The sequence below is a fragment of the Filicampus tigris genome, chromosome 4 (assembly GCF_054856515.1).
Source record: "Filicampus tigris isolate MCC_2025a chromosome 4, RoL_Ftig_1.0, whole genome shotgun sequence".
In the NCBI taxonomy this organism is placed as follows: Eukaryota; Metazoa; Chordata; class Actinopteri; order Syngnathiformes; family Syngnathidae; genus Filicampus; species Filicampus tigris.
Window position 1 is genome coordinate 37462 of NC_141220.1, and position 25149 is coordinate 62610.

The 25149-nt window shown below is 40.0% G+C and overlaps 1 protein-coding gene and 1 long non-coding RNA gene across 8 annotated transcripts; one reads left to right on the forward strand and one right to left on the reverse strand.

Annotated features, from left to right (window-relative positions):
- On the forward strand, window positions 1-4637 carry pdf (peptide deformylase, mitochondrial). 3 transcript variants are annotated; one of them, XM_086028953.1, is made up of 3 exons: window positions 1-151; window positions 3494-4111; window positions 4179-4637. In XM_086028953.1, exons 2-3 carry the CDS (start codon window positions 3535-3537, stop codon window positions 4334-4336), a joined length of 735 nt encoding a protein of 244 aa, XP_085885079.1. In that variant the 5' UTR covers window positions 1-151; window positions 3494-3534; the 3' UTR covers window positions 4337-4637. The 3 variants fall into 3 exon arrangements, with proteins under 3 accessions (XP_085885079.1, XP_085885080.1, XP_085885081.1); XM_086028954.1 differs by having other exon boundaries at window positions 75-583; XM_086028955.1 differs by having other exon boundaries at window positions 75-270.
- Window positions 1613-24405, reverse strand: LOC147148036 (uncharacterized). Of its 5 annotated transcripts, XR_015086582.1 has the most exons (7): window positions 24267-24405; window positions 13658-13711; window positions 13524-13541; window positions 13329-13393; window positions 13153-13215; window positions 11243-11358; window positions 9300-10499 (listed from the first exon to the last, which is right to left on the reverse strand). It is a non-coding gene; the product is annotated as an uncharacterized LOC147148036 (long non-coding RNA). The 5 variants fall into 5 exon arrangements; XR_015086578.1 differs by lacking the exons at window positions 9300-10499; window positions 11243-11358 and adding an exon at window positions 1613-1720 and having other exon boundaries at window positions 13524-13592; XR_015086580.1 differs by lacking the exon at window positions 11243-11358.
- Between the last annotated feature and the right edge of the window lie 744 nt (window positions 24406-25149).

The following is a 25149-nucleotide window of genomic DNA, read 5'->3' on the forward strand; positions in this document are numbered from 1 at the left end:
GCGGTCGTCGTAAAAGCGGAAGTGACGTACAGGCAGCTGCCTCGATTGAGGCAGCGGTCGTGGTATTAGCGGAAGTGACGTAAAGGCTGCCTCGACCGCTGCCATTGCCGCAAATCACTCTTGCTCTTTCTCTAATTTGGTAAAAGAACAGGTATGCGTGCTTTGATTTAAAAACATAATCCAGGGCTCAAGAGTACCCTTAAAACTTCCCCTAAAATATGAAACAGGGCGAGTAAATTTTTCATCCACTCGTGCAAGCTAGAGCGACAGGTAAATCTTACTTTGGTCCACACTTCGGATCAAAAGACTTTTATCACCGAAACAACGCCGTCAAACAGGATAATTGTCATGACATAGGACAAAACGCGACCGGTAAACGCTGGGGAGCAAACGCGCATGTCGCTAACTTCATCTAGCCCAGAGCAGACTGTTAGATTCGAACCAACCGTAGCGGTATTACGGAATGGAACAAGGGCAAGGTCTTCGTCGTTAGATTATGTCCAATAATACACGGATAACAACTGTGTGCTAAGATTACTTGAGTAAACACTTCACTCAGCATACGACCGGTCACGTTGAACTGGTGAGTGATATTTTTTCATCTGTTATACCTGCAAGCTATTTCTTTACACGTGTCACTGGCACTGTTTGTCATGAAAAAAATCTACGTTGTGCTTTGTAGAAACGTACTGAAAAGTGAAATTTTTGTAATTGATTTGTGCTTTAAAAATTCATATTCATCTGTGCATGCTTTGATTTGACAAAGGCTGAATCTCCTGAAGTCCTTCCAAAAAGTTGTGGAGTATGAACAGATCCAGAGGAGGTGCTGTACAGTGCCCAAAAATGCTAAAACGTCGGACCCTGCAAAAACTCAAACAAACAATAGCCAGGAGAATGATCAATGCCGACTTTCTCCTCAATAAACCTAGTGTTAAGTTATTTCAAATCGAGTAAAATATGTAAACTAAGACTATACAATGACTTTTATTGCTGTACATAATTTTTTAAACAGGTCCCAAAAACAAATTGATAGCTGAGAATGAGTAAACACTCCATCAGTTATTTAAATGCACCAGATTATTTCACTCTTTCATAGTTACATTGACCTCTTATTAAAGGTTAAGTATTATGTTAAAATAAAGTAATCTAAATGTATTTTTCTTCAGGTCATTATTTTAAATAGTTAAAAAAAAATAAAATAAATATATTCAATATATCGATATTAACCAATATGAAACACTTATATCGAGTCACTGGAGGGACCGATTACAAACTCTCCATTGGAAAAACATTGTACTTTCATTGCTTATCACGTCCAAAAACGATGATCAATTTGCACCAAAATTTATGTGGACATCCCTACTAATGCCCACTTCAACATATCAAAAGGATTAACTACATACATTAGCCATGGAGATGTTAGAACGGTAGGGAGCGCGGCCATTCTCCTCATTAACAAGTTATTCATGGGAGTCACTTATTTCCTAATTTCAAATTTATTGATGAAATAGAAAATGACTACTCTTTTCCTTTTCCTGATCAAAAAATATATGAAATGAACTTGTTAGTGAAAACATGGCCCAACCATCCCTTTAAATTCCGGAAGCATGTTGCTGAAGTGGGTTGTTCCGCTCTCACCACCGTCCAATTTCATATCGGGCATGGGTCATCTCCCATCCCACCCAAAACTTGAGGAGCTGTTTAAGATGCTCTTGGAACACTGAAAGTATAAAAAAAAACACTGATGGGAAAAAAAAGTGCATGCAACAGTAAGAAGTAGCTATTTACACTACTCATGTTTCCTATAATATAATCCATCCATCCATTATCTATACCGCTTATCCTCACAAGGGAGAGTGCTGGACTGCACTTTGCAGTGCTGTGATTACATCGGGTTTACAACTTTGTGTACGTTTAGCCTTCTGCATAACTCAAAGAATATGAAGTCAATGCACACACACCGTAATTACTACTGAGTGCATCGTGCTTATCGAGTATGTTCGCGTTATGTTAGCCGTTTGTTGGTCAGCTAACTCATCGAAGAAATTTTTTAACCAACACAGGGCACCAGCGTACACGTACTGACTATTGTCCACTATAACCGCAGTATTCCGCAGCGGTAGACGCAATTATATCCCTGTATGGCGCCAAACCCCCCCCCCCCCCCCCGGTAAGAGACACTACATACCCCGAAGCATCAACCACAAAAATGAAGGTCGCCAAGTTCTTATTTGTTTCTCCTGCGTGCGCGGAGCTGGGCGTCCAAGGTTAACCAATGAGGTTGAGCTTCAGCCGCCCAAATCCGTCGCACTTGATTGGTCGAGATGCCGCATTGCACTTAGCCCTGCCCCCTAGCTCCCGCTTCTAAGTGTACCAGTACACATTTTCTGTCTGCACAAGTACAAATTTAGTGAGAAATGTGGTGCAAAAGTCACGTGTCCGTACAGCAGCAGAAAAAGCACTTGTGACTCCTAGTGGCGACTTTTTCAATTAAAAGTTGCTATTCATCTAGGTAAAAATCATTATTTCCCCACAAGTACACATTGAATTAGTACAAAGTACAAAATTTATATTTTTTATTTATATTTATTTATTTAAGTCATTTTTCCTACCAAGGAGAATTTTGTTTTTCACACATACAAGTTATCGTTTCTACAGGTACACATTTTTTTTTTTTTTTTTTTTTTTTTTTTGACAGTACAATTTTTTTTCCCAGATACAAAACACCTTCAAATTGTTTTCCCTATGAATACAAATTTCTAACATTTCCTTGGTACAAGTACACATTTCCTTGGTACAAGTACAAGTTACTTTTGCACCAAATTTACCTCCATATACAGCACACATTGTATGTAGTTTATCACAAGGATAATCCTCAAAAGCGCTAGAGCTGCTCTTTGGAGGCTAACAAGTTTGCCAAAAGATACACCAAGTTGCCAATAACCGGCTGGGGTTGATGGGATCCCTGCGGAGTTAGCTACGGTCCAGGAGTTACGAAAAGCTTTCACAGAGTTTTATCAATGTCCGAAAGCGCTTCTCTGTCGTAGGCAAGCACCAAATTCTACCATGTAATAGCAGCAGGATAAGAATATAGTGGGTGTTTAACACATTAGCCACGCTAGGCGTGAATCCAACAGCACTAAAAGTGCGTGTTTTGTTGTAAGCTGTTTACAGTTTTGTTTTTTAGGGTAAAACAATGTTTTTAGCATTTGAAATGCCAATACTGTACACTGTTGGGGGATAATTTGTGGTTTATTTATGGTATTTAATATAGACAATTAAAATCACTTTTAGGGAAGCACCAAATATTTGTGAAAATGCGCTATTTGTGGTCGGTTCAATTTTCCCATAATCCGTGGAGTGCACTTGAGAAGAGATGTTGAACAATTTTGAAATGCCATATGTTTTTTACCTGACTATGCAGTGCCTGAGCAAATTGGCAGTCATAGACTACATCTTTCTAAATCACTTCCTGTCTATCATATTATTGCAGAATCGTGCATGTTTTCCTGACTTCCTGGCTCTGGCCTCACGATGGCACGATGTTCTTCCATGCTTCAGCTGTACCACGTGGGCTTGAGATGTCACTCAGGTCTTTCCACTCAATTTCCACACATTATACCAAAGTCACGTGCACCTGTTGCAAACTCTTACTCCACTGACGTTAAGGTGCGTTCCTACTTTCAATACATTAAACGCAAGATTATATCCCCTCCCAGTCCTCCCTACGATTATGTATGTCAGGTAGGGGACCCAGTTTTGCGATCAAAAGCTGTAGCAGTTGACCCTGCAGCTATTGAAGGACCTGAGGTCCAGAAGGTAATAAACAGACTAGTCAAAGTTATGCGTAAATTTGAGTGTGTTGGCATTAGCGCTCCCCAGATCGGGGTGCCACTTAGAATCCTGGCCTTGGAGTATCCTCAGAAGATGTTGGATGAGAGTTTGCCTCTGTCGAAAAAAGCTCGTGGACTCTCCGTTCAGCCACTGAGAATATTTGTCAACCCCCAGATGAGGGTGCTGGATTGGCAAACAGTGCCCTTTCAAGAAGCCTGTGAGAGCATCTGTGGCTTTTCTGCCACAGTTCCACGTTACCTGTCTGTGGAAGTATCAGGTAAACCCTTGTAGTTCTGAATTTTGTAGTAAATCCAAACAGCAAAAGTGTCTTTATTTCCCCCTAGGTCTGACTGAAAAGGGAGAGGATACAACTTGGCAAGTCAGTGGTTGGCCAGCTCGAATCCTCCAGCACGAGATGGACCACTTGGATGGGGTGCTTTACATTGATCACATGGACAGCAAGACATTCATCAATGTTAACTGGCAGGCATACAATGAATAGGGAAGAGACTCAATCAAGCCACAAAGTGTTTGCGTCTTATCTCTGATAGAAACAAACAGTACATTCAGGCATAAAACATTTAGCAACTATGTGTACAAACTATCAGATTTGTCAACTCAGAATTTTTGCGTAGACATGTCTACATTTACGCACAACTCCAACCATACATACTGTTTAAATGTTCTGTAGGTCTGGAGTCCATAAGCCCAATTAGCAATTTACAAAACAATTACTAACTCAATGCATGTTTTTTTATCTTTCAAGAAGGTATCCAATGTAAATAAAGACTCACGCAAGTCGATTGAATTTCCTCGTCAGTTTTCTTTACCATCACTGAAGTTCAGGAATCATACAATAATCAGATCTGGGCAGGTTTTCCATCCTCGCGAATGCTCTCACCCGAGACGGGCGAGAGCAGAAAAGGGGCACGGTCTAACATGCAGCCCTCACATTTATACTGTCTTAAAAATCTAAAAATAATGTGGGCTGGTCTCCTTCCTGGCTGGCCCTGCCTATGGGGCAGATCAGGGCAAGCTGACTCTCATTGCAATTCCATCGGCCCACGGGTGGGTTTTCACGTCGTGCCCACGGGACTCCCTATACACAGAACAACTTCAAAGTATTCCCGGGCATGTTATATATGGTTAGAAAACTGAGTTTTGATACCAAACATAAGATACAATCATATCTGCAGGCTCGGCGAGCATTTAAGTCAAAACAACCGCTAACACACAAAAAATATGGAACTCAACATTTCAGCCTCAAATGTCCGACACAATTTCATAATCCATCAGAAATTATCATATTACATCGACAACGGTCCCGTAAAAGTATTCCAGTAGTTAGTAGTTAGTCCATAACAAGCCTGACATCCATATAGCCACGTTATTAGCTGCTCCAACCGTTACATGTTGCTATCAGATATGCATATTTTGTACATATTTTCCATCATAGATTGAGTTAGCTTTGACAATTTAGCTACACGAGATTTCAAAACATAGGCTGGACCTTATGTTTGATTGATTGCTTACTTGATCCAATAAACGAATGTTTCCCGTGTTAGGAGTTCAAAAACAGCCAATGAACAAATTATATGCGTAAATAGTACCACCTCAGCATATCAACGATTCGTCAGTTGTGTTTGCAGTCACAACCAAGCTAAGATGGTGATTGACGCATTCAACGGCCAATGAAATTATTCAAACAAAAAAAAAACATGGAAACTCTTTTGAACAAAGACAAACACCGTGCGTAACTTGTGTAACACACACTTTCGGCAGCGACGCCAGGCCGTGCGTCAGAGCGCACGTCATATCGCGTCACCTTTGATTTTTTTTTTGCGTTTTTTTTTCATCTGGATGTAGGATATGATATCGCCGTTAGAACTCATGATTGTTGAAGCATTCCACAATAGCAGCCTTTTCCCCTACGTATGTGAACATGGTTGCAATTGGATCGCCCAAATGGCACACTTTTGGTTCGCCTGGACGTGTCCTTCGTAAAACTTGTATAAAATGCTAATTTTCTGTCATATTATTGTCAAACTTGAAATGGAATTGGAGGAGCCTTTGAGCTGTAATCCTGTTGTGTTATTTTAGTCCACCACGCTACTACATCATTTTCCAGACAGATTTAAAAAAAGAAACAGGCAGACATATAATCTGCCTTTTTTTATGTATTCAAACTTCCATAATTCAGTGCCAGTAGCACTTAAAAAGATTATGATAGTTGAGGAGAAAAATACAAAATGTTATCTTCAAAAAGAGACCAAAATTATGCTGATACTCCAAATGGTTCGAGTACAGCTTCAAATTTACTTTGGGTGCACCTTTTTAAGGCCCTGATGCACCAAACCGACGTCGGAGGTCGTGAAGCGCCGTGGCGCCTTTAAGCGCCGTCTGATGAGTGGCCACCGTCGTAGTGTCGTAACCCGTCTGTAAGCGTTTTGGGTAGGGATGTGCGCGACTAGTCGCTTAACCGTTTAACCGTCTACGATTTATTAACCGTTTAGTATTTTACTAGAAGGTTAAACGCTGCATTCGCGGTATCACACATTTTGTTCCTCACGCTCATGTCCTCTGTGCATGATAATGCACCTAACATGGCGAATGATATCCTGCTGGACAGGGAGTCAGTACCATTACTCATTACATTATTCATAATAAATGCCATCCATGCATTGCATTGGCAAATGTATCAAAAATGTATTTTTCTTTCAATTGTTTACTTTGATACAGTCAGTTGTTACATCAATAGAATTTAAATTAACAAACTGTCCTTAATGTCTGGGCTAAAATAGCTCCTACGGTAAATACACAAAACATTTGCATTTTAAACTTTGAATTCAATATGTATTAAATTTTATTTGCGACTAGTCGCCGGGAAAATTAGTCGAAATTCCCATCCCTAGTCTTGGGGGTGTTTATGTATGTTGAATCGGCGTCGCCAGTCGTGACATTTGGTCACTCTGATTGGCTGTTAGCTAGCAAATCAGCGCGCGGAGCACCAACAGGAAGTGACAAAGGCGGGAAAAAAAGTGAGTATGCCTCCGATGCCTTAATCTTCTTACAAGTACAAGAGCGAGGGTTGACAATGTAAGTATTTCAAAATACCGTGTCAAGAACGTGATAGTTTACTTCACATGGGAGTTCATCGTGAGGGAAGAATAGAGCTGAATGCATTGTTTACGTTTTTATAATCCGCCGCCAGCCAACAGCTTTGCGGTTGGAGTTTTCTAACCATGAGAAATGGTGACTACCGCCGCTGATGGAATGGAAGGGTATTACATCTTATGCATGCGCAGGGGGTACTTTAATGGTCTGTCGTTGCGGTGTATTTAGCCATCCTATCATCCTTCGTCACTACTGTATTGCTACGTTCACACAACTGCGTTGGGAGCATTTTTGGCAGCGCGTTTCAATTGGAGTCAATGTAGTTCGTGCAGGCGGGCGCAGTTGCGTGTGGAGCGGCGCGAATGATGCGTTTGAAGCGGTGGGACGCGGAGCGAACCGAAAATCCGCCCATTAGCTCCATTCGGCGCGTATAAAACAAGTAAACTTTTTTGCCATTTCGCCTCACGGCAGACAATCAGCATCAGGCATATTACGCCACACACAGCGTCCTGTTCACGCGGAGTTCTTTTTTTTAGTTTTATTTTTTTTTACAGTTCTTCAACTTGACCAAGACAGCAATATTGTTAGCATTATCATAGTGTGCGAAAAAGTTGATAATTTTATACACGCCGAATGGAGCGAATGGGCGGATTGTTGTTGCTGCAAATCTGCTTGAGACTGGCTTGAGAGCAGCTACTGACCAGACTATGCGTCCCTGGCTGATTCGATTCAGTGCAAGTCATCAGGGTAAGGATAAGGTACAAAACAATTTTGTTGTTGTATTGTGCTATATAGGTTGATGCAGTTATGCAAGGTACACCAGCATATACGGTACATATCGTCACTCTCCTGTGAAAAAAATGTATGACCAAAATCTGTTTTTTTCAGGAGGATGATCCATCCATCCATCCATTATCTCCCGCTTATCCGAAGTCGGGTCGCGGAGGCAGCAGCTTCAGCAGGGAAGCCCAGACTACCCTCTCCCCAGCAACATCTTCCAGCTCTTCCGGAAGGATCCCAAGGCGTTCCCAGGGAAGCCGAAAGACATAGTCTCTCCAGCGTGTTCTGGGTCGTCCTCGGGGTCTCCTGCCGGTGGGACATGCCCGGAACACCTCACCAGGGAGGCGTCCAGGAGGCATCCTAATCAGATGCCCGAGCCATCTCAACTGGCTCCTCTCAACGCGGAGGAGCAGCGGCTCGACTCTTGAGTCCCTCCCGGATGGCCGAACTTCTCACCCTATCTCTAAGGGAGAGCCCGGACACCCTGCGAAGGAAACCCATTTCGGCCGCTTGTATCCGAGATCTTGTTCTTTCGGTCATGACCCACAGCTCATGACCATAGATGAGAGTAGGAACGTAGATCGACCGGTAAATTGAGAGCTTCGCCTTTCGGCTGAGCTCCTTCTTCACCACGACAGACCGATACAGGGTCCGCATCACAGCAGACGCTGCACCGATCCGCCATCTTACCCTCACTCGTGAACAAGACCCCAAGATACTTGAACTCCTCCCCTTGGGGCAGAATCCCATCCCCGACCCGGAGAGGCCACGCCACCCTTTTCCGACTGAGGACCACGGTCTCAGATTTGGAGGTGCTGATTTTCATTCCGACCGTTTCACACTCGGCTGCGAACCGCTCCAGCGAGAGTTGGAGATCGCGGCTTGAAGAAGCCAACAGTACCACATCATCTGCAAAAAGCAGAGATGCAATACTGAGGCCACCAAACTGGACCCCCTCGACACCTCGGCTGTGCCTAGAAATTCTGTCCATAAAAGTTATGAACAGAATCGGTGACAAAGGGCAGCCTTGGCGGAGTCCAACCCCCACAGGAAATGAATCCGACTTACTGCCGGCAATGCGGACCAAACTCTGACATCGATGGTACAGGGACCGGACAGCCCTTATCAGGGGGCTGGGTACCCCGTACTCCCGAAGCACCCCCCACAGAACTCCCCGAGGGACACGGTCGAACGCCTTCTCCAAGTCCACAAAACACATGTAAACTGGTTGGGCGAACTCCCATGCACCCTCGAGGACCCTGCTGAGGGTGTAGAGCTGGTCCACTGTTCCATGGCCGGGACGAAAACCACATTGCTCCTCCTGAATCCGGGATTCGACCTTCCGACGGACCCTCCTCTCCAGCACCCCTGAATAGACCTTGCCGGGGAGGCTGAGGAGTGTGATCCCTCTGTAATTGGAGCACACCCTCCGGTCCCCCTTCTTAAAAAGGGGGACCACCACCCCGGTCTGCCAATCCAGAGGCAGGAGGATGAAAAAAACGTTATTACTCACATAGTACATGTTAAGGAAATCCTAAACTTGTGAAAATAGATACATATAGGGTCTAAAAAGTAACTCCGTTTACACATTCCTCACTGACCTATTTAAAGTATTTTTTAATGTACCTAAGTGCACCGTTGCTAGCGAAAGCGCAGATGTGTGTTAATAAAAGCGTGCGCTCCATTGACCTCGTTATTCACGAGCCTTGGGTTTCATTTATATCCAGGCAGACTTTTAATAGCAGGCTGTTTTAAATCCTATCTTAGCAACAAAGCTTTGTCAAGGGAAATCTATCTACTATAACGTTAGACTATCCAAATATTATCGCTTGTTATGAAACAGAACCTATGGTTGGGGTCGTGATTCCGCACGGTTGTTGTGGACAGGACCTACGATGAGTTCATGCTTCCTGATGTTCAGCAGTGTTTCTTGACTCTTAATACTTCAGAGATGCACGCAATAAGTCCCATGGCACTTAAAACTAGCTGCTACAGGACACATTTGCACCAGGCAAAAAAATAATTAAACGCTTTGTGCCCGCAACCAAGGTTCACGGGAAGTGGGCTTTTTAAAAAAAAAAAAAAATCAATATATGTGTTGACTCTATTCAAGAGCAAGACCTCTGATATCTAAATTTAATAAGACAAACATTTAACAACTACTACTTCAGTAGATGGTCATGGCAAAACGGAGTCAAATTGATTTAACACAAATACTATTAATTTCATCAAAAAATAAATACTAAACACTAATATATTGACATTAATGACATCAATTAGGAATACATTCAATACTGAATGCCTTGTTAAATTAAGGAGCAAAGTAATGATTACTTTTTTCTTTCAATAAATAATTGATACACACATTAGGACATCTCGACTGTCGCTCCTTCCCTTAATTTGCCTCATTGTTACAACAGGTAAAATTTAAAACAAAAGATAAGTACCATTAGAACAGGTAAGTATTAAATACAGACAATGTATAAATAAAATAATAATTTCATAAGAATAAATTCTGAACATGTCTGACATAAAGCAATCATGGAAATTACGCATGGTGAAGACCATCATAGAAGGAGTGATAATCTGGGGGAACAACTTTCTTCAGGTCTTGAAGATGGTTGAATTTGAGCTGTGTAATTTTTTTTCTTGAATGTGTGCAGTCTGGTCACATGTGTGTTATTCCCCTTCGTTCTCAAAGACAGGTATTGATATGGTTCCCAGTCACTTGAGTGGCAGTTTTTAGTCCATTGTTCCATCCATATTGTACCCTACAGAAAGAAAAAAAGGTCAATGGACAGTAATGTGATGTGTATTTCAAGAAATAAATTACATAGTTATTAGCTTGTATGTAATAGCTCAAAATACATGGCATGAAGGCAATCATCTAAGAATTAATAAATTAAATAAAAGACCTGATTGCTCGGAGGTCATGCATTGTAGGATCACCAGTGCTTTTTCCTGGACCTACCGAGTTTTACTTGGCTGAAGTCCATGAAACAAGTGTTGTCCAAGTACTTCACCTGGTAAGGTTTGGGATTAGAGCGAGCACCTCTGATAACTTCAGCGTAATCAGATGGAACATGTATGTTTCTGTGTCTCAGTTGCCTCTCTATCACACTATGCACTGAATCACTCTCTATTTGTGTGTGGCCTCTTTCAAGATACTTCTGTGTTACTGTCTTCTGCTTTTCAGTCAGAAACTTGATTTGAGCGCATTCCTCAAAATAAGGTTTCGGTTCTGATAGCCACATCCATCACTCCAGATGACGTATTCATCGTATGATAAGTGTGTTTCAAGATAATTAAGAATGCATGTTACAAACTCATTGGCCAAAAGACCAGCTTCGCCCTCATGCCACAGGTAATTTGTTGCATCATGTGATATCATGTCATAGATGGTAAAGTTGTGCACACTGATCTTAGTCTTGTAATACAGAGCAGAGGCTTGCATCTTGGGACACAGCAAGAGCCTCTGCAGATCCAAGCACAGCAACAAAGTCATTTCACCTGCCTCTTCTTTGTCCTTCTGTTTATTGGCTCGTGCACTGTCTTTTTTAAGGCAGTGCTCCTCCCATGTGGCAGCGTCAATGTTTCCAGCCTTGAATCCACAACAGGTATCACACTGATCTTTTTTGGAGTGAAAAAGAGAAAGATTCAGTTGCTGAAAAACTGAGGAAAAGACTTGCCTTGACAGAGGCTGGAGACCACTGTCTGCACAAGACTGCTTATACTGTGCATGGAGGTGACAGATGGACTTAAACTGAGGCTCCAGATATAGCTTTGAAGATGTGGGCCTGCAGTAGTGTGATGGAACTTTAGGTAGATCCAGGAGGAAGGCCTTCAGAAAGTCCTGCTCTTTGGATATCACTGTCACTCTCGTAGTCTGCATAGGTCTTTTTCCTCTTCTCCCCACCCACCTCAAATACATCCACTGTTTTATTCCCAATGTGGACAGGAACATGCGCTGGCACACTCTAATTCTACTTCCATCAACAACAAGGTGAGGAAAGATGGAAACTGTCCTCCTGGACTCTGCTGTACCTGTCCGCCGTCTGTTCACAGTCCTCAATTCTACTAATGACTTGACATAAATTTCCCTCTCTTTCCAATCAATTTTCTCCCAGAAATACTTGAAAATCTTCTCTCTTTGATTCATCTAGTTGACTACACTTGAGTTCGGAGGATTTTTTGCAGGCCGCAGACTGACATGGCATGCTCATATGTCTTGCCTCCTTCCACACAGTCTCCATTTTTTTTCCCAACCCAGGATAGGCCCCTCATTCGCCTCCTTTTCTGGATGGTCACATTCCAGGTCTCTGGGTTTGCCCTCCTCTTTCTTCCCAGATGAGCCTCACCAGCTGAGGAGTCCACCGAAACTGCTTCTCCTTTTAATTGAAAGAAAAACTAATAAAAGAAGTATGAGTTGTATTTGTGCACATGTGAGACATTACACACTTTCATGTGTTCAGAGTGTCTCTTTGCTATTCATTACCACTTTAACATCATGCCGCCTTCTACATATAAGCTGAAAAGGTCCCTTCCTCCCTCTTTCACTTGTACTGTACTTTCCCTTTCCCTCACTGTTCTACCATTTTCTTCTTTCCTTCCCACCTCCCTTCCGCTCTTCCTTGACCTGAGCACAACATGTACATTATACAAATTGTATGTGAATACCTCCCCACCCCCCACACACAAAAAAGCTAATTAACATCCAGGACTCTTCAGCTCCTATTTGCTAAATTCATGTTGAGAAGTCCTATTGGATTGTGATTTTGTATAACAAAAATTAAGTTAATATTAATTATACTATCAACCATCACTTTCAGAGTGGTGTGCGCCACCATCTTGACTTCCAAGAGAATCTTTAAAATATCAAGAGGAATATAGTTAGGGTAATGGGCGGTTGACTGGTTAGCACGTACGCCTAACAGCTCAGAGGTCGTGGGTTCGATCCCGGCTCCGGCCTCCCTGTGTGGAGCATGTTCTCCCCGTGCCTGCGTGGGTTTTCTCCGGGTACTCCGGTTTCCTCCCACATTCAAAAAACATGCATGCTAAGTTGATTGGACTCTCTAAATTGCCCCTAGGTGTGATTGTGAGTGCGGATGTTTGTCTCTGTGTGCCCTGCAATTGGCTGGCAACCAATTCAGGGTGCCCCCCGCCTACTGCCCGAAGACAGCTGGGATAGGCTCCAGCCCGCCCCGCGCGCCTTGTGAGGATAAGCGGTATTGATAATGGATGGACGGATAGTTAGGGTACCGATTTAAAAATGTTCATAATGCCATGAAACTACTAGTTATTTTTAAAATGTCTTGCACAACATAGCGTAAGGGTGTAAAAATCCCTTTCACAAATACTTCATCTAGATGAGTAAACGCCTTCAAAATATATTTTTATCCAAGCAAATTTCTGTATAAAACATACCTTCATTTTCCGATTGCGTTGGTATATAGTCAGGAGAGTACTCTTTGTCGGTGTTGATCGATTCTAAAGTAAAGAGAACAGTTTTACTGCACTGAATGCAATATTGACATAAAGTGTTGCAAAAACGTATCCTCTGCAGGGTCTGAGAACCATATTCCTCTAGCTCCTCAACAAACCTTTGTCACTTGTATTGGCACTTTCTTTCTTCTCTGCCTCAACCGTGAAAGGGAGAGAGACATGTCTATCCGGAAAAGGATGAGAGAGGCTTTTATCAGACAAGCGACGTGAATGAATTAAGTTTTATCTTAGTCAGAAATTGAATGAACACGTAAACACCACAGTCGTGGGTATTGACTGCACTAATGACTGACCTGCGCGGTAAATGCCTGCTGTGTTTACGTTGCGGACATGGCATGTTGTTTGACACAAAGATAACGTTACTAGAGGTGGACAGCAACAAATTATATGACACTTTAAAAACAGTTAATGTATTGACAAACTTTACCTTTGCATCGATAGATGTCGGCTTCGTTCCACCGATGAGGAAGTGTAGGCGGGGCTGTGCAAGCAGAGACAGGGATTTTTTTTACGTTCAGAGAGACATCCAATGGACATCCGTGAATTTTTACTGACAAGTTTGACATCCAATTGAGATACGTTTAAATACATGACATCATAAAACACTTTTTCATTGGTCATGTAGGTTCATACATCGTCAGACGTTGAAGCTGCAGACATCCCATAAACGTGAAAATTAAAAAAAAGACAAAAATGGACATACGTTTTTTTTCCACAGGACAGCGACGATATGAAAATCCTTCTCAATATAAACTAGAGAATGCAATTTCAGTAGAAATTGCGTGTGCTGTGAAGGCGAAGGAAGCTGAAAGAAACTGCGGAATGCATTGGAATGAAGTTGAATAAAGTGGAATGAAGTGCAATGAAGATGAATGAAGTGGAATGAAGTTGAATGATACTGAATTAAGTTGAATGACGTTGAATGACCTCAAATGATGTACAATGGCTTGGAATGAGGACCTAAAAAAACAGAAGTGAAGCAAGAAAAGAGAAAGTAAGGAAACACTTCACTTTCGGGCCACTTGGGTGACTTCCGATTGACTTCCGGGTCACTTGGGTCACTTCCGGGTCATTTAAGTGACTTCCGGGTCATTTGGGTCACTTCCGGGCCAATTGGGTCATTCCGGGTAGGGATAGACCGATTATCGGCATCGGCCTTTTTAAAACATCTGATGGCCGATAATCAATCAATTTAAAACTGTTGGAATCAAAACAAAGATATGTGAAAGTTTAATTTTCTGTCATTTTGAAATTTCGGAGAACTTCATTTATTGTCGAAAACTATATGGAGCTACTTTTTATAAGTGTTTTCATTTCACTTTTTAAGACATGCTGATGACCCTGGGTGCTCCCTGAACTTTTTGTTACAATTTGATAACAAAGATGTATATTGTCAAAAGTTTAAAGTAATAATAATATAATACCCCAAAAAATCTACATTATGCTAATATGAAAAAAGGTTAAATAAACATATGCTTAAAGACGGTTCAACAAAATTAAAAAAAAAATTTTAAATAAGATTTTGTGCCAATATTTTCTTTTTTTATGGAAAATTCATAATCGGCTCCAAATATCGGTTATCGGTAGCCTTGACTACTAATAATCTGTATCGGCCCTAAAAAAACCCATATTGGTCTATCTCTACTTCCGGGTCACCTAGGGGTTACTTCGGGGTGTCCCAATACTTTTGAACAGTATGGCTGCTTCATTAGGGACACCTGGGGATGAGAATTCTGGGTGTCCCAATACTATTGAACAACATGGCCACTTCATTAGGGACACCTAGGGATGACAATTCTGGGTGTCCCAATACTTTTGAACAATATGGCCTCAACACCAGGGGAGGCCAAGGGGACAGAATGCTAGCTGTAGCGTATGTCCCTCTCCAAGATGGCCGCCTTACTGGGGCTGGCTGAGGGGCGAGAATAATGGGTGCAGCTAATATCCCTGCCCAAGATGGCCGCCGCACTGGGTAGACCTCGAGGTGAGTATCCCCATTTTGTAAAGTTTGTAATTTATTTATTTAAAAGGGACAGTGAATATTAATGAACATTTACATATAAATATGCCAGAATTAGCCAACAGCTACTAATTCTGCAGTCCCTAGCAGGTTAAAAGAAGTAACATTACAATAACAACTCCAATAAGAAAAGGACTGAAAGAAATCATCATATAGAACTGACACATCAGTGACATACAAAACAAAACCAAAAAATAAATTTGTAATAATAATACTAACATGAGGGCACATAGAAGCTTGATTTAAAATTAGTGCTCACAAATTTGGTTTCTTTTCAGCCACTTTTTTGGATTGACTTTAAAAGTGCCTCAAGTGGTGCAGTCTCTTGCTTGAATAGGAATCTCACTCCGGACCACAGTACCTTTAACTGATAAAACCTGATTCCTGAAAGTAGTTTGTCTATGCCAGGGGTGTAAAAGTCAAATGTACGGAGGGCCAAATAAAACATTTTGGGACAAGCCGAGGGCCGGACTGATAGAATGTTCATTGAAATTCTTTAAAATGTCCAGATTGGATCGGTTCCTCCCCGCCTGCTGATGATGTCACGCTTTATATTTCTTTGCCTCTATGTTTGTCACCCCCCTGGCTGTTGTGTTTTTATCTTCGGAGTTACTAAATAAAAATAAAATAAACTACATTACTGCTACTTTTGCGAGGCAGCTCGTACATCACTTCCGTTTGTGTTCCTCCTGCCAAATGGAAACAATTTTCTGGTTGACTCGGACTGCAAAATTGTATGAACTGTACATAATGTGAGTAAAACTGAGAGGATCGTATGATTGGTCTGATGTCTCCAGCTGACTCTATTTTAGAGTGACAAGGTATGAATGTGGGTGCTCCTGTCAGAAAACACAGGCCCGTATTCCACTTGACACTTGTGGTCTGCAACAACACAGACAAAGATTAACCTAGCAACATCATCCAATGCATATCCATTAGTTAACAATATGCCTAAATATTACAATTCACTGTATTAAGAAATTAAACAGCCAAACAATACATACAATACACATTCACACGTTTCATCACTAGAATAGTAAGCATACTAGCCGAAATAAATAACTAGTGTTCATCAACGTGACATCACTCACGAGAACATATCTAGGCTATTATGTTCAGCAGTTACCAGACACGAACCTAAATCAAATTATTGAACTCACCTTTTAACATTTACACACAACAACAAACGTGGTGAAACACGGGAAATCTGCAACTACTGAGTTTGCTGGCACGAACAAACTACTAGCTAGCTGTGTCGAAGGAGGAGAATGAAAAGAAACCACGTCTCCCGCTATCAACACTCAGCGCTCGAGGAGTGTTCAATGTCTGCTCACCGTGTGGGACATCTCAGGACTACATCGAAACTCAATGAATTTATCAAATGCCAACAATTACTGATAATAAAACGTGAGATTTCTCACATGAAGTATTTCTTAATAAAGCGTGTTTTACTCCGAATAACCTTTCACCACAATCCGATTCTGAAAGCCACGAAAAATGACGTGAAATCTTCAGTCGGCATGTAGACAACCGAAGGACGATCCTCGCAAAAGTAGGGGAATGGTTGTTATAACAACAGCCAGTGGGTGGCAAACATAGATGCAAAGAAATATGTTCCAGAAAATAGTGTAACGAATTGCGTTATCTGTGTTGTGGTCGAATTTGTGTCTTGCCAAGTTGTTTTGTTTCCGAGGTTAATGAATGCATCGTGTGGCTGGACTGGAGGGCACGCTAGCGAGAGGAGCGGAGGACGAACAGGAGAGCCGTTGTTCTTTTTTGACTGAACGGTTGTCGTACGGCATTGGCATTGGCCACAGTAGCCGGTTGGAACTAATCAAATGTGATAATTAAACTACGTCTGGATTTTTGGAAGATGCTACAATATATTTTGAAGCGTGACGTCACATGCAGGCGCGAAGGACCCGATCACATCTGCTACCCACACCGGCTTGCTGACTGCGGGCCGGATCTAATAATAAAGCAATATCATTAGGGGCCGTAGAAAACCTTCTCGCGGGCCACATCCTGTCCGCGGGCTTTGACTTTGACATATGTGGTCTATTCGGTACTGTACAGTCACCTCTAGTGAAGGCTCTGGTTCTTTTCCCACTGATACTGGATCTTAACGTAATGAACTCACTCAAAGGTGGGGGAGCAAGTCCATGCAAAATCTTATATATTGAGCAGACTAGTTTAAACTTTTTAAAATGATCAAAACTTAAAATATTATGTTTCTGGAGAATCGGGCAGTGATGGGTGGAAAATGATTTTCTATCCAATACTTTAACAGCTTTTTTGAAGAGAGATTCTATTGGTTTTAGTGTACTTAAACTTGTTAGTGACCAGTTAGTTATGCAATATTCAATGTGAGAAAAGATCATACAATGAAGAAACATTTTAGCAATCCTGTCTGGGAGCAACGATCTTATTTATCTGAAATTATTCAGATTTAAATTTACAATTCTACATACATTTTTAACATGCTTTTTAAAAGTCAAATTTGAATCAAACGTGATACCAAGATATTTAAATTCCTGTACAAGCTGCAGCTCATCACCTTTAAGAAATATATTTGAACTTGACAACACTTTTGAATAGGGTTGTTCCGATCCGATCACGTGATCGGATATCAACCTCGATCACGTGGTTGCAGACTCGACTCGGACTCATAATTATTTCCCGATCAGAAATCGGATATATTGCATATATATTTTATTCAAAAATTTCTCCACTTTTTTGTATTTGTAGGCTACAAATGTTAGGGGAAAAAAATGAATAAATTGCATGTGACAAAATGTATTTCAAGGTAACCCTAACGTTACACCGTATAACATCACTCAGTTGAACAAGCAGCTTGAAAGGAAGGAGCGCGATCATGTCAGCAGTCAGGGAACACTTTTCGGTCGACGACAACAACGCAGTTACAATCTGCTCCATTTGTAAACGTGGCATTTCGAGGGGTGGGAAGTTAGGTCTGCATTCAACACAACCAACCTCATCCGCCATTTGAAAAACACACATCCCGCAGCACATGCCGAGTTTCTACGGGCTCAGGTAGAGGATGCTTTCAAGAAGAGAGAAAAGATTCTGAAAAGAAGAACGAAAAAGCTCGTAAAATTATCTCATTGATAGCCGAGTGGATTGCGATAAACAACCACCCATTTTCCTTTGTCGAACAAATTGGAATGCGTCGCTATACAGAGTACCTGGGGCCCCGGTATCAAATACCCTCACGCCGCTACATCACCGAGAAAGGCATTCGCGAGGTGCACAAACGATTGACTGACAAATTGCATGTCCTTGATGGCTGACGTGCCTAGCATCTCCTTTACAACCGATATCTGGAGCTCTTGCCCCGATGTCGCTTCTTAGCCCAGTGGCCCGGTCGCACTTTTTCTTTATATTTCATATTTAAGTCAAGCTATTCATACTGTCTACTGAACTGTTTATTTGACTTGTTTAGTCTAAAGTTGCACTATGCTTAAATTGAAGTCTTTATCTAGGCAAGTACAGTGGCACTTTTTCTTTTTGTTTATATTTCATATTGTTGGCCAAGCTGCTGTTCATACTGTTTACTACTGGACTTTTAGTCTAATGTTGCACTAAGCTCAAATTAAAGAATTTAGTGGCCTTATAGCCCAGGCCAGGGGCAGTTTAGTTTTTATTTTTTTATTCCGTTTAATATGTTATATCAAGCTGCAGTTCATACTGTTTATACTGTATAACTGGAGTTGTTAGTCTAAAGTTGATTACAGGCAAAATAATGCAAAGACATATTTAAAGAAGTCATAAAATGCCAATAAAAAGAGACACTGTATCGCATTTCTTCCTTTAATATACTGTATAATAGTATCGGATCGGGGCTCGAATCGGTATCGAATCAGGCTATCGGCAGATCACAGATCTCAAAATAAAAAAATCTGATTCGGACGTGAAAAAACGTGATGGGAACAACCCTACTTTTGAACGCTTTGACAGTTGGGTTTTCTTGGAATTCAGAAGAAGACATAATTTGGTAAGCCACTCATCTGTAGCGATTATTGCAGACGTTAGTTTCTCAGATACTTCTATGTCAAATTGTTGGAAAATTTCATCAGGTCACTCACTTGGGATGTAAGCTCAATTGTTAGTTCACAAACCACAACCATTTTCCAATGCGTGTTCGTTTAATCTTTCAAGAAAGCATCCGATGTAAATCAAGACTCATACAAGTTGATTGAATTTGCTCGTCCATTTCTTTCAATCTCTGTAATACAGGAATCAGACAAAGTCAGATTTGGGCATCTTTTCTTACCTCGCGAACACTCACACCCATGGGGGTGAAGTGAGAAAAGGGCGCTGTCTAAGACGCAACCCCCACATATATAATGTTTGTGCTTGTCTAAGTCTAATCAAAAACGTTGGTCCTGATCTTCTCCATCCATGGTTAATCACTTCAAGGACCAGGTCGTCTGGCCTGGAGACATCCTTGGTCACATGGACGTCTAGCTCCGTCAGATATCTCTCAAAGCCACATTCCATTACATTAAATAAAGCTGTATGCGTGCAGTGATGTGAAGGCCTGTTAGTGTGTGTGTGTTATACAAGACACAAATTGTTTTATTTCTTCCCTTTCTATTGATTATGACTGCATATGTGTAAGGACATTTAGAGGTTTGTGTGTGATGACCAAAAAATGTGTAATGCAATTACGTCTGATCAAGATGGCTAATATTCAACCATCCATCTAGAGTCAGTAATTACCAGCCTGATGCTAATATTGACCAGTAGGGCAGGTGCCCTTTCCCACGACTGCCCATCGCACGATTGGTACTCCTGACGACCAAGGCACTAATGCAAGGAACACACCAGCATCCACTAAAAATGCCTAGTACTACGCCTCTGGACATATTTAAGATAAGATGATTATTTATGGCAATAATGAAGGTTTAACAAGTAGTCCTTTCCTGTTATCAAGCATCACCATTGTAATGCTCAGACAAATAAACTGAATTCAAAACAGTCCAAATAATCTACAAAGTTAAAGATACTTTACTACCGGAAAAAATACAGGAAATGTTTACTGAAAGGGAGGGGAACTTTAAGTTAAGGGGACAACTTAAATGTCAAGGTTTGTGATACACGCACAACAAAAGAGCCTTTGTTTTAATATACAATGTCCCATAATATTATGTCCAGAAGCTGTTTTAGAATTACTTGTAATATTCATAACAGTTATAGCGTTTATAATTTATAACTACATCTTCAGAAAGCATTGTATAATTGTAGTAATCATAGTTTGCTTATTTTTATGTACTTATTTATTCTTGAATACTGTACTGACTGTTATAGGAAAAGTTGAATCTCACATAATGGGTAGGACTAGATAAGTTTATACTGCTTTGCCTTGCCATATGTTTAATTCCTGTTTATTTTCTATACACAAAAATTATATTGTTATCATTATTTACTTAATGTTTTTGTTCATCCTTCGATGTCTGCAAAGTATCATAACAGCTCATTGAACTAATCAAATTTCATTTTATTTGTCAGAGAATTATTTAATTACTAAAAAATTATTTTGCGCGTCTATCTTTGCCAAGGTCATATCAAATAATCCACCTTTCAAAAAATACTTTCAAAACAAAATGACAATTTTCAATATATTTGTATTGTAATTGAAACTCCACCACTTTTGTTAAAACTATCTTAGCAACTATGTCAACACCATTTCCTCAATAACGCTTTCATATTTTCAAAAATGTTGAACATTCATGTGACATGAAATCAAAATAAAACACTGTTTTTATTCAGAAGGTTATGGACAATGTCTAAACCCTCAACAAGGACATTCTACATCCTCCAGCTAACTATCATTTGGGATCTCAATCAAATTTTAAATGTTAATAATGACTCTCACCCACTTATTCCACTCCAATTGGGAGGCAATAATTCATAGTCTATTTTCAGGTTCATCAACACCTGTCTTTTCGTTTGTCCATTTACAATTCAATTATTCATTTACTTGAGGGATACATTTGGTGGGTCAAAGATGGTTTTTTTTCTTTGAAAATCAGTACCTGGGGATGCAATGGGATCATGGGTTGATCAGTCCCATGAACCATTGCCTCCCCAGTGCTGAAGAGGGCTTGTCGGTCCCCAAATCAGGTTTTCTTCCCTGGAGGCACGTCCCTTAAACATTCTCTCAAATCTCATACACATTCACACCTTTATTAACTAGTATTTCATTCACTCTCCAAAAAGGTGCTTTCCAATTCCACTCAGGAACCTCCCTCCTGGCACATCCGCCATTTGTACACTAGAATTTGTGCTAGCATTTCCTCAATTCAGCCAGCGTGTGCCAAATTTTAATCACTGTTAATTCGCCCATCCAATCACTGTGATGTAGCTCCTCGTGTTCCTTCTGGACGTGGTTGAGAATCCTGGACCTGTGATGTCAAACAGCTTGTAGATAACAATGTTCGCAGTCTGGTATATTATGAAACAATGACAAGTTTTAAGGAACAAGACAAGTCAGAGGTGAGGGTAGGATTAACTTCACAAAACATCTATTGTCCAGCCTAGTTACATTTAATACAAATCACTTGGTAACTAGATGAAGAACTATTTAATCAAATTTCCTCACCAATTGCGAGTATTTCCTGTCTGTCTGTCTGATATTTTTTTCTTTAAACATGGAAAAAAGAATGTATTAATTGAAAACAATCAAAAAACAAACAGTTTTATCTCCCCAAACAGATACTTATCATCCGAAAACATTCATATTTTAACAAAATATGAAAACAAAAACACAGCTCTTCTTAAAATGTATTCCAAACACTGCCCAATAATTATGATTTTCCCTCTGGTTTGGAACCGCAGAGTGGCCATGGGTGGCCATGCCCTGTCAGCCTGCGGAAAATTTTATCTCTGTAATTTTCCTGCCATTTTCACATGGATGCAAGAACCTATTTTTTTTACCTCTTGATCCCATATAAAAAGTTTTCTAGTATAAGTGAATAATATGTGGATCCTCTGTGCTGTAAAATAACCACATACCAAATGCATACATTTTAATGCATTTCCACTGGTCAATTCCATAATGATTCGATTCCCCTCACACAAAAAATATATTGTTTCTTCTTTTTATTTACAGTATATACCTTCAACATTCCGTAGTGATTGGTTGTAATATTGTCTTTCTCTGCTCCTAAACAAAATCTTTAGATAATTGAATACTAACAAAATAACTCACACGTACATCGTGAACCAAAACAAAAACATGGCGTTTGTTAACCCAACAAAATGAAAACATTACTTCGAAAATGAGAACTTACTGAAGGTACATTTACCTCTACAAATTCAACTATATATCCCACCAAAATGTCCCTTGTTTCTGTCTATCAATTAATATTAGCCATAAGCTCTCAGGGGACATTCATTCATTGTCCTCGTTTGAGATAATCTGGCACCATAGCAAGTTAGTCATGAGACAAAACAAAACCTTAGCCGTAACGTAACGCCATGCAACGCATTCATATTGGAACATAACATAACATAACATAACATAACATAACATCGAACCCTTGATTGTATAAAGATGTCTGTCAATAGTTACTAGACGCCCTGACATCGAGCAAAAGAGAAGGAAGTATAAAAACGTATAATAACTACAGTTGCTGCTAAAAACAAATACAAATAAAGATCAAAATAATAGGAATAACAAGAACAAGCAAATATTAGCCACACTTAAAAAGTCTCCCATGCTCAAAAGAGAGTGGGAAGAAGTCTAAGACTCATTAAATTCCACCCCTTCTCCATTTTTTCTTAATTTATATCTCTATTCTGTGTGGTAAAAAATACTGAAGATATTAACACAAATGAACCCCAACATACCAGAAATGCTTCAAATATATAAATGCATCAGATATATACCATCATTATAAATCCACTTAGACAAGGTCTGGAACCCATCAGCTAAAAATAACAAAACACCCGAACCAAACTCATAGTAAATTATTGAAGTACAAATTAGCAATACTCTTAAACACCTAGTGACTCGCTCCCACTCGCGTTACATCTGTATTCCCTGAATATATAACATTTATATTTCATTTTAACTCGATATATGTGTGAAAAAATTAAGGTAATGTTGATATGTCGCTCATAACATAAGTAATTAATTGTGTAATTGAACCCTTTGGCTGTATTTGCAACCAATCCTTTCTAACAGATATTTTTCCAGATAAAATGAAAATAGCAAAGGTGATTTTGATTTATAAAAATGGTTAAAAGCCCATTGTGTCAATTTATAGACCCGTTTCTTTTTTACCTCAATTTTGTAAACTTCTTGAAAAATTGTATAGAAAGACTTGATGTTTTTGTTGAAAAATATAATTTAGTAAATGACCACCAGTCTGGCTTCAGAAATAAGAAAATATAGCTATATCGATTAATAAAACCCTACGCTGTGGGTGTATTTATTGATTTACATAATATTTTATACTATTCGTCACTCATTACTTCCGCAGGATTGTCAACAATATGGCATAATCAGTGTTCCACTTAAAAATGCTTCAGCAGTTATTTAAATAATAGGTGGGTGTATTTATTGATTTACATAACATTTTATACTATTCGTCACTCATTACTTCCGCAGGATTGTCAACAATATGGCATAATCAGTGTTCCACTTAAAAATGCTTCAGCAGTTATTTAAATAATAGGTTTCAATATGTTGGAGCAACCGTTGCATCCCCAAAGAGAGTCTCGACTGATGCCTAAGGTGTCTTTTTATTTTAGTTGCAGCAGCATCATCGTCATCAGGTTCACCATAGCACCATGAAAACTGTGTGCCAGGATAAACAAAACAAGCAAGTCACCCTACAGTCCTCACAGGACAATCATAATTTGTGCATCTATATTAGACACATCATCACAAACACTCATTTACTCAAAATATTCCATATACACTAATACAAATTCACAAGTACAAATACAATATTTCAAACCAATCAAAGGAAACCAGCAAGCATACCTCACTGCGCTCACCAAGGATGCTTAATGTTAAATGATCTTCCCTTCTGTTGTTTAACATAGGCATCAAGGTCCCTTTTTGCGTGCAAAAGAAGCATAGGTCAAGCTAGAGCCTGGAGATCAAACTTTGTGGCTCAGGCTCACACAAAGTAGCATCCTAATTACTCACACCTTTTGTGGCTACCTTTATAGGTCTCCCCCTTGGGTAGCTACGGTGTCACTCAAAGAACAAAATTCAATCACCAAAGCACACAAAAGCTCATACACAATTAAAAACTTCACACATCAACCATTCAAAGCACATATAAAACAGAAAAAACACTCATTAGATTTTTATATGTATAGAAAAAGGCAATCTAAACTAAGACACATTTAAGTAATAAAACAGTCCACAGTTCGATACTAAACTGTCTTTGTAGTCTGAGTGTGCAAAACTTGAACTTTATTCCTTTTAGTGATAAATATTTTTTTTGAAGTTGGACATAATGTATAGTAGGTCCTATTTGATTGCCATGCAGTAAAAATCTATAAGAAACATGCAAGACTTCAAAACATTATCTGCTGCTGCGAACACACAGATTAACAGTCGAGATGTTATGTCCACATAATCAAAAATAAAATAGAGTAAATGGATGGTGAAACCATACAATCAAGCTAACAATCAAAGGCCAGAGTTTCCATGTAATAAAACTAGTATTTCATTATTTTATTTACAATAAACTGCACTGGTTTATCTAAAATGTATACAATTTCATTTTATTTTCTTTTTTAACTGTTATAGCAACAAGGATATATTGGTTATTGTGTGCAATCAATGTTTTGTAGTGTCAGGAAAACAACAAGAACTGTTTTTTGTTAGAATAGGATAAAGACCTTTTCACGAT

Bases quoted from the DNA above. Each gene is read 5' to 3' on its own strand.
- pdf (XM_086028953.1), top strand. From the start codon at position 3,535: ATGGCACGATGTTCTTCCATGCTTCAGCTGTACCACGTGGGCTTGAGA. The intron at 4,112-4,178 runs GTAAACCCTTGT...ATTTCCCCCTAG, and splicing joins CCTGTCTGTGGAAGTATCAG to GTCTGACTGAAAAGGGAGAG.